The 8,908-nt window shown below is 46.8% G+C and overlaps 3 protein-coding genes across 3 annotated transcripts; all 3 read left to right on the forward strand.

The window, feature by feature from the left end:
• Window positions 1-1,318, forward strand: F5Y00DRAFT_249571 (uncharacterized protein). The gene has a single exon (XM_048009617.1). The coding sequence runs from the start codon at window positions 322-324 to the stop codon at window positions 1,081-1,083; it is 762 nt and encodes a 253-aa protein (XP_047859982.1). The 5' UTR covers window positions 1-321; the 3' UTR covers window positions 1,084-1,318.
• A 666-nt stretch (window positions 1,319-1,984) lies between these two features.
• Window positions 1,985-4,820, forward strand: F5Y00DRAFT_256314 (carbohydrate-binding module family 52 protein; the record flags this gene model as incomplete). Its single annotated transcript, XM_048010390.1, has 5 exons — window positions 1,985-2,347; window positions 2,406-2,500; window positions 2,554-2,773; window positions 2,839-4,693; window positions 4,747-4,820. 5 exons carry the CDS (start codon window positions 1,985-1,987, stop codon window positions 4,818-4,820), a joined length of 2,607 nt encoding a protein of 868 aa, XP_047859983.1.
• Window positions 4,821-6,692: 1,872 nt separating this feature from the next.
• F5Y00DRAFT_212071 (uncharacterized protein) lies at window positions 6,693-7,304 on the forward strand. The gene is made up of 2 exons (XM_048005524.1): window positions 6,693-6,862; window positions 6,923-7,304. The coding sequence occupies exons 1-2, from the start codon at window positions 6,807-6,809 to the stop codon at window positions 7,155-7,157; spliced, it is 291 nt and encodes a 96-aa protein (XP_047859984.1). The 5' UTR covers window positions 6,693-6,806; the 3' UTR covers window positions 7,158-7,304.
• Window positions 7,305-8,908: the final 1,604 nt, after the last annotated feature.

An 8,908-nucleotide genomic window follows, 5' to 3' on the forward strand; every position in this document is an offset into this window, starting at 1 on the left:
GGGATAATTGTGGTGTGTGGATAATAGTGGTAAGCACCAGTTAAGACTGGTATACGCTTGCGAAACCAGAATTAAGTGGGGCGTGGCACGAGTACATTACCTCATCTCATATTAACTTCCATATATCAACTTTAAATAGTTGGAGGTACATCGCCTTCATGCCATTCCTTGTTTGTCGAAGATGAAATTTATATAACCAAATTACCACGAGAAAGTTTTTGAGTTACGAATGAGACCCCCCGATCTCTCAAGAGGTATGAATCTGAGAAAAATGAAATATTGCACAAGTCTAGTCACCACCCGACGTCTTTCACCATCACCATGAGTTCGGACCTACCAGTACAAATCCGCGCCAGCTTACAGAACCAAGGGCTGCCAACTCCATCTTTGACTTGGATCCAGAGCGCTATGCCAAACCGAAACCCGCTGCCTCCTTTGCCCGCTTTGATAGCTACCGTGAAAACGCGTTTGCTAGCAGCCGACCTAACGAGTCCGGGCCTCTGGGAGTCGCCGTCGCCAGCGTTTCCATCCAACTTGGGTAATCCGGAGGTCAAGGAAATCAAACTTCCCCGAGACGTCCCCGTGCAGGTCTTGGATATCGACAACCTGTCCAAGAGCAAGTGGGACCAAGTAGAGGAGCTCGAGGCCATCGCGCGTGGCGAGCAAACGAGAGGCCGGGAAATCATCCGCCTACCCACCGGCAACGAGGAAGACGAAGAGGACGGCGCGGCCAGCCAGAATGCGTCGACGGCCACGGGTAGGAACGCGGCTGTTAACGGTAACGTGGCAAATGCCGCGGCCGCGGCGAGGAACGCGACGCACAGGCTCGTGATTCAGGACTGCAAGGGCCAGAAGGTGCACGGGCTGGAACTGAAGCGTATCGATCGCATCGGCATCAACTCGCTTAATATCGGCGAGAAGATGATTCTGAGACGAGGCACGACCGTCGCGCGCGGTATCGTCCTTCTGGAGCCGGCGACCTGCGTCGTATTAGGCGGGAAGATCGAGGCGTGGCATAGAGCCTGGGTAGACGGGCGGTTGGCGAGGTTAAAGGAGGCGGTGGGGGCTGATGTTCGTGGTTAGGTGGCTTTTAAGGACTGTTAACTATAAGAAAAAGGAGAAGTTGATGAGGGTAGAGTATAGAGGTCATACTTGGTTTGGTCAACTTGGTCCATAGTGTAACTATATAGATTTACCTATTTGTAATTGGTCAAGTTGAAGAATAACGTTGTGATATTACGAGTTTTGAACCCATATGGCGCATAAGAACGGCTCTATAGTATTTTAGGTAGTCATATCATAGACTATTAATTCTCTATGATGGCCGGTTTATTTTTAACTTGTTGAATATGTAGACTATCAGTACTGCTGTTCATGACATGTAGTATAAAGTAAAGACGACTCTTCACGTCATATTGCAAACAAGTTCAGTTAATGCGCTGTGTACATAAAGCTTCCTGGATTGAAATAGATGAAGGTACAAATTACAAACCTTCCGTTTATTCATTCCGGATACATAATAAAGAAGAAGAATTCGGCCGAGTCTGTATCTAGGGGTTGTACCGGCAGACCGGGTACCCTAAGCTTCTGGAAGTCGGATACCCGGGTGCTTAGGTAGCGTAGTGGACCCTACCAGCTAACCCGAATTTCTGGTAGGCACCTGCAGGGTTAGGTCAAGTACCTATTACAGTGTACTGATCCGTAGTTCCCTTAAGACGCGCAATCGCGATCAACTACATTAATCGCGATCAACTACATTCATCCATTTCTTCACTTTTCATTTTCAATGCGTCATATGTTAGGCATCTAAGGTAGCTTTCATTCAACCCGTATTATTTATTATATCATATAACTCATACTATTCTTTATATCGAGTCAAGAATAATTTATGTCGATGAGATCTTTCTTGTTATATATTCTATAACTAAGCTATTATGAACCTAATCCGCCATAGCTGCACCCCGATCCGCGACTACAGCAGAATATGTCTATAAGACAATTCCCGGGACTGGCGAGGCTACCATTAGTTGGCTCTCTGTACCAGTCGGCCGTCAAACTCCCTCATACACACGATGACGACCAAGCTTTACTCGAAGATGATGCGTTAAGTATTCCACTTGAGAGCAATGAGCCAAGCTCTGACCCAGCTTCACGACGACCAAGACTGGCAGCAAGAAGCTATCGTCACGCCGCTTCGTGGCAAAATAAGTCATGTCAATACGCGATTTTCTTGGCGATACTAGCTGGCCTGTTGCTGGCAGTATTGCTACCTCGCCGTCATCCCACTTCTATACCCCGAGTTGACGGCCTACTACCCTGTGGTAGTTCAAGATATTCCATTAATGACGTGAGTTTAAGGCAATACTCTTTATTAAGACCCAAGAAGCCACTTCTAAATCATCAAGCATACATGCTATCGTAGCAATTTTCTTTGTCCGGTTGTCGACAAGAAACGCACATTGCAGTGTGGTAACGACTGCTATCTGCCTCACCTATTCTCGTAAGTCATTTGCCATATATGTAACTACGGTAAGCTTACTTATAACTTTCAAGTTGCGAAAACGGAAAACTAGTATCATTACCCGAACCTGACTTAGACGGAAAACTGCCGTCTAAAGAGGCCGGCCAGGAATCGTGTACATCCAGCTATCTCCACTTGAGCGATCCTCCATATGATAATTACTTCGCAGCCGATTGTAGCAGTGCAAGCCAAGTCGTTGTGACTAGTCCATTACCTGATAGCGACCTCAAGACTATCGGTCCTAGACTTCTAGTAAGAATTATGGCCCTTGTTGTTTCCTTAATTACTACACAACGGCTGAGACTGATGTGAATCAGATCGCTTGGCCAGCTGGTAATAGCGGGATTGTGTTATATTTCTCGCCGGAAAGTGGCGTCAACGGAACACTCGGTATAGAGCTTGAGAATCTTGCTGGCGTAAATCGTACATTAAATCCGCTCGTTGGCGGAGTAAGCGGTATTCTCTCTCTCAACTCATCTGCTACACTTGACTTGGCTATTCTAGGAAGTGTTAGAACGATACGAGAATTTGTCGAAGGACCAAGCACTCTTTCACCTAAGATCCAAGATGCAATCGCGATTCAAACATTGCCCGATGGGGGTATCCAGCTGAATCGCGTATGGCTTGACGGAACAACGGAGACATTCCTGACAATCCACAACGTTAATAGTACTTCTATCCCCATCAAAGACGGCCAGCCTCGCCTTGTAAGCGGTACTTACGCCTTCAATGCTTGGACCAGCTATCCTCAACTTGACCAACTTGGAACCACCAGAGTCATCAACCCCGCTTCTGAGTCTATCATATCGCAAAAGCAGGAGGAGGTAGAATCGCTTGCGTTTTTATCATACCGCTCAAAGATTTTAGCTGGAGCTTGGCGTTTCCTCACCTATTTTGGACGTGATAGTCTAATATCGCTTCTCCTACTCAAACCTATACTTAGCGAGGGCGACGGGAGCGCAATCGAGGCTATCCTCGAGGCAGCCGTTGAGCGAATTAACTCGAAAGATGGCAGCGTCTGTCACGAAGAAACCATTGGTGATTACGCATCATACTTGAACGACCAGCAGGGGATAGATAGCGCAGACCCCTTATGCGACTATAAGATGATTGACACTGACTTCTTTCTTCTAATCGCAATCAATGAGTATTTTGTCAATTCTGCCGTTGGAAGAACCCGCCGCGGCCTGTTCTTTTCTAGGAATGCGTCCGTCCTCTCCGCAAACCGTGGACTCGCATATAGAGATCTTATTTTAGCTACCGCGGAAAAGATTATGAAACTCACCGCTAACTTCGAGCAATCTCCTGTAAAAGAGAACCTTATCCGTATCAACAAGGGACAGACGGTAGGGCAATGGCGCGACAGTCCTAACGGTTTAGGCGGAGGGCGTATACCATACGACGTGAATACCGCTTTAGCTCCAGCAGCACTCAAATCCATCGCCTCGTTATCTGACAATGGATTTTTTCCTTCACATTCAGACTGGAGTGCGGTTGCTCATAAGCGTGCCACTCTCTGGGAAGATGGTACCCTTTCTTTCTTCCAGGTCAATATTACGGCAGAGAAAGCCCGAGGTCTTGTTGAGCGCTACGTCGACGAGACAAAGTTCCCAGGCAAGGTCAATTCGTCAGACTTGGACTCGCCAGTTGTATTCCACGGTTTAGCCCTCGCCGGTGATGGACAATCAATTGTCCAGGTGATGAATACAGATGACTGCTTCCGGCTTTTTCTTCTAAATGGTACTAACCAAGTCCAAGTCTCCTCTTTCCTCTCTCAAGTGACAGATAATATCCTGCGCCAATTCCCCCTCGGTCTTTCTACAAGTGTCGGGCCAGTCGTTGCAAATCCGGCTTACAGTGATGGATCCGCGAACATAAAGGAATTTACGGAAAGTGCGTATCACGGTACAGTGGTCTGGGGTTGGCAACTCGCGATGATGGCTGTAGGGTTGGAGAGACAGCTTGGGCGATGCGAGGACGAGGGGCTGGCGTATTGCGCGGACACGAAATTGCACGGGCGTGTGCTCAAGGCGTATAACCACTTATGGGATCTAATCGACGCCAATCGTAAGCACCTAAACAACGAGGTCTGGAGTTGGGTCTACAGGGACGACGACTTTCATTACACACCTTTAGGTGCTCTACCACCCCCTGACGGGCAGAGCCCAGTCGGTCCGTGAGATATCGCTAAGAATTTCGAGGAGAGCAGCTAACGCGTTTGACAGAAAGTAATATTCGACAACTTTGGAGCCTAGCCTTCTTGGCAATGAAGAGAAATGAATTGTATAGTTCCTCTTGAGCACGAATCCGCGGACCTTATGCGACATCCTTGATGCTGTAAATGAGGCTCAGCATGGTATAACATCTATTCCTTGTCTCTCTTGCGGTGAGTATACCAACCCGACACCCAGGGGAAGTAGCCAGCCGGGTCTCATGTATTATCGTGCCTAGCATAAATTACATCTCATTTCATAAACGAAGAACGACTGCATGGAGGTGGAGCTCTACCGAGTTTCCGGTCCCTGTGACCTAACTGATCGATATATTATAGGACGATAACGTTGTTTAAAAGTCAACAACTTTGAGGCGTGTACGAGGCAAGTTTTTAAAGTATTAGAATTGCACAATTTTGGAAGCGAGAGTACCTAAGGTAATGCAGGGGTTTCTGTTGTATGTACCTGCAGGTTTAATAAGTCGTTCTTATTACTTTTGCTGACCACCAACTACATAGGCTGGACCCCAATACCACCTACGACCTGGTACCTCACCACACACCCACCCAACTCAGACTTCGAAAATCTTCAATCTTTTCTTAATTTACCCCCGGGGCCCTGGACAGGTTACATAGGTATGTTTCAGGTCCGGAGATGAGTAATTGCATCCGGGATAATAATCTCATCTCACTAGTATATCACATGCCCTCGTCTTGACAGATGACGCTCGAAGTTATTGTTTCAAGTTGTACTATTTTGGGTCGGCAAATTTAGCCAGGTATATGCGGGCTGGCCTACTGTCTTGGACTTTTCCCCGCTGACTGCCGCCAGGCTGGCTGTCTCAACATTGTCAAGTCAACGAAGCCCGGGAGGACCGGGCTAAATTAACGGATTACATACATGACTTACCTGACAGGTACTTATTTCGAAGACGTGCTACACAATACGTACGTAGGTACCTACAGGTATTATATATCCATCTTTTTACCTCTCTATATGTAGATACGGTGTTACATCATCCACATCGGTACGTTACTTTGAACACAGCGTAGGTATTTCTGGGATAAGGCTGAGGCGTCTATTCCGCGAACCACCTTCTTCAGCATTTCTAGCCTTTCTTCCCCGCTGCAATGCTGCGCAGTCTATGCTGCTCTTGTGACCATTAGCTAATCTTATATCTTATATACATGTACATAGCCCCAAGTCAAAATTATACTTTGTAGCCGGCACTCATCTAAAGAGACACCGTCCGTTCCCAGGCCCGCTAAATTACTGCAGATACTTTTTGGATTGTCCTTAGTTTGACATTGATACACATTATCATAGCAATTATACATGAACGAACATGGGACCTACGCTTCAGTTTCCTGGCGGACAATGTCGTCTTGCCCCCTCCTCCCAGGAATATTGGCCCTCAGCTGATACCGACACAGCACCACAGTTCTTGGAAGCCGGCCCATCGCCGAGTGAGCGTCAACCCGTTCACTCTCGAAATGGGTTCCCCATTTTTCCACTCCCAGGATATCTACCACACCTCCCCCCAAGGAGTATAAGTATAGATATAAGTGGGGAGTGTGCTCTTCTCTCTCATACTTGCGCTTACCGTTCCGTCCTTGGAGGGGTCTTGTACCTTCGTTGCCTACCCGTCTCATCGCCCGCTTCTCTATGTACACATTGCAGTGTCTACCGTATGCGTTCAGACGAATCGTTTCGGCATGCAGGTCTGGGCCGCATTTATACATACTCCCGTTGATCACTGACAATTTGTCAAGTATAATTCCTTCGGGGTCGGAAGTCATAATCAAACTTGGGGTACTCTCACCACGGTAGAATTCATCTCTCATAAATAAGGACCTTCACCATCTGGTTTTTGAGAGTTCCAACCTGCTTGGCTCTAACTTCAAAGACAGACACTTCCGTCTACTCAAAGTCCAATTCCCATACCAAGAACATACGCCTATTACACGCTATAAAACCAACCGAATTACTTCCTCCGAGATCCTCCCGTTGCTTCGTCTTCGATCTTTAGCCTAGTCCTATCATCTCGGCAAACCAGAGTATACCCTATCGCCATGGTCAACACAACTTCCTCTATCGGAATCAACCTCGACGGTTGTTCATCTGGCCCGTGAGTTCAATCCTCCCCAGTAACGCTAGCAATCTCACCACTAACTCTAAACTCTCTTAGGCATGGACCGATCACCGGATCTCCTCAGGAGAGAGATAGCATGCGGGACCAACGTCTCGCCATGGCACAGCAACCAGGAACAGACAGCTTTACCGAACGCCACCTCAGCGGTAGAGCTGGTTCTCACGACCACAAAGCAACTATGAAAGAAAAGCTTGCGGACCTAACAACCCGACTCCCTTCGACTTCGACCACGACGAAGGGATCGATCAACGGCAGTGGCAGTTCCACGTAGCCACCTTTATGCTGCAATGCTACAATACAACTTGACGACTATTATGTACAATACCGCTCATCTGGCAGACGCGTGCCAGAAGCGGATGTGATACCATTTACTACTGCATGAATACTTGGGCGGCAAGGAGTGATTGACTGGTTATCCCTTATAATGTATTCTCTTTACTTACCTAGGCTTTAATTACTAGAGGTGGAGTGGAGGTCTCTTATCTATCTCTTTACTTTTCTACTCGCGAACGAAGGATTTCGGGTTTCTTGTTAGCAAGCAGGGTGGTGGGGTTTAAACGACTTCATGTACAACACGAAAAATTCCCTTTATAATGTACACCTGGGAGGTAGATTTCGAGCATGGGATATTCCACGTCTTGGCTTTTTTTTAATTTATCTTTTTTATTTTCTATGTAACATATACCCCTTTATCTTATTTCCTAGACACCATGTACTAGTAGGATGTTCTAGTAGGATGTCGTGTTTTCCTATTCCAGAAGATTCATCAAAAGAATTCATCAATAAAAGTTTTGCTTTTTGTCCCTTTTCTACGGATTATCTAGTGCAACATAACGCAAGGTGCAGTATATGGCGCAGTCATCGGTCCACATGTTGTAACAACAGTATTGTACCATGGCACTGCCCTGAGAATCGTCCCCATAAGTGTAATCCTTAGACCCTGTCTCCCACGTGCGGCAATAAATAAAGTTAATCTACCTTTCTCCCCATACATAGATCAGCGATCCGCGGTCCTGCCCTGAAGCTCAGGTCAGGGGTTTGCGGCTCAACCCCGACTTGGCAGTACCCAGTTGTACAATACACATGTACATACACATACACATGGTATCGTCCAATCGGGCAGTCCGTCGACCGGTACAACGGCAAGCAGGCTAGCTTGGGTACCTCTTAGGAGGTAACTAGGTACAATACCTGTTAATCTACCAGAAGCTTAGCTCTCTGTTATTATTGATACACAGCTTCATAACGTCTTTAGAGGTGCACGACTTCACTTATGCTATTAACTAATTAAAGGATAGTAAAGACAGACATGTTTCCTGCGAAACTCAACCCGAGGGTTAAAAATACTGCCGTCGCTACTACTACCACTACCACTCTAGCTATTCGCTTTGGATTACGAATAACTATCCTATGAATTCTTGTATAGTCCTAATTATTATAAATGTTACCTAGGGAACCAAGAGATGGCATTTGTCGACCTTCCTATTTTGTCCTGTTCTGTAAGTACCTATGTATAGTGGTTGGTATAGTGGTTGCTGTTTCATCGCGCACACATCACTGCCGCGTCCGAGTTGAGCTGTTTTATGAAGTACATTCTCTACGTCTATTGGACTAGACCAAGGGAGCTGGGGAGTTTCAGCGCACTTCGGTTGCGCAATAAGTGCTACCCTACAACACGACGGTGCCTGGCTACCATGTGTTAACCACACCAACCGCCTCTTTGCCAAGTCTCATGTCCCTGGCAGCTTTGAGATGTGACGGATTGGCAACCTGCCAGATGGGACCTCCCCCTGCTACCTTGCATCATTCCGGCACGTTTATGCACGACTTACTGGGATATTTGACTGGGTTTAGCACGTGGCTTAGAAGATCGTCTAGGGTGTGTCAGGTACATATAGGGTGTGCCAATGGTGGTGCGTTATTCGAGTTTCTCTTAAATCCCATCCTATGTAGAGCTGATACAACCCACACCGCACCTCTGTTACATTATCTAGGTACCTACATACCTCCTACAGGTATATA

The sequence above is a fragment of the Daldinia vernicosa genome (assembly GCF_022497035.1).
Source record: "Daldinia vernicosa strain CBS 139.73 unplaced genomic scaffold F5Y00scaffold_86, whole genome shotgun sequence".
NCBI classification, from domain to species: domain Eukaryota; kingdom Fungi; phylum Ascomycota; class Sordariomycetes; order Xylariales; family Hypoxylaceae; genus Daldinia; species Daldinia vernicosa.

Bases quoted from the DNA above. Each gene is read 5' to 3' on its own strand.
- F5Y00DRAFT_249571 (XM_048009617.1), top strand. From the start codon at position 322: ATGAGTTCGGACCTACCAGTACAAATCCGCGCCAGCTTACAGAACCAA.
- F5Y00DRAFT_212071 (XM_048005524.1), top strand. From the start codon at position 6,807: ATGGTCAACACAACTTCCTCTATCGGAATCAACCTCGACGGTTGTTCA. The intron at 6,863-6,922 runs GTGAGTTCAATC...AAACTCTCTTAG, and splicing joins GACGGTTGTTCATCTGGCCC to GCATGGACCGATCACCGGAT.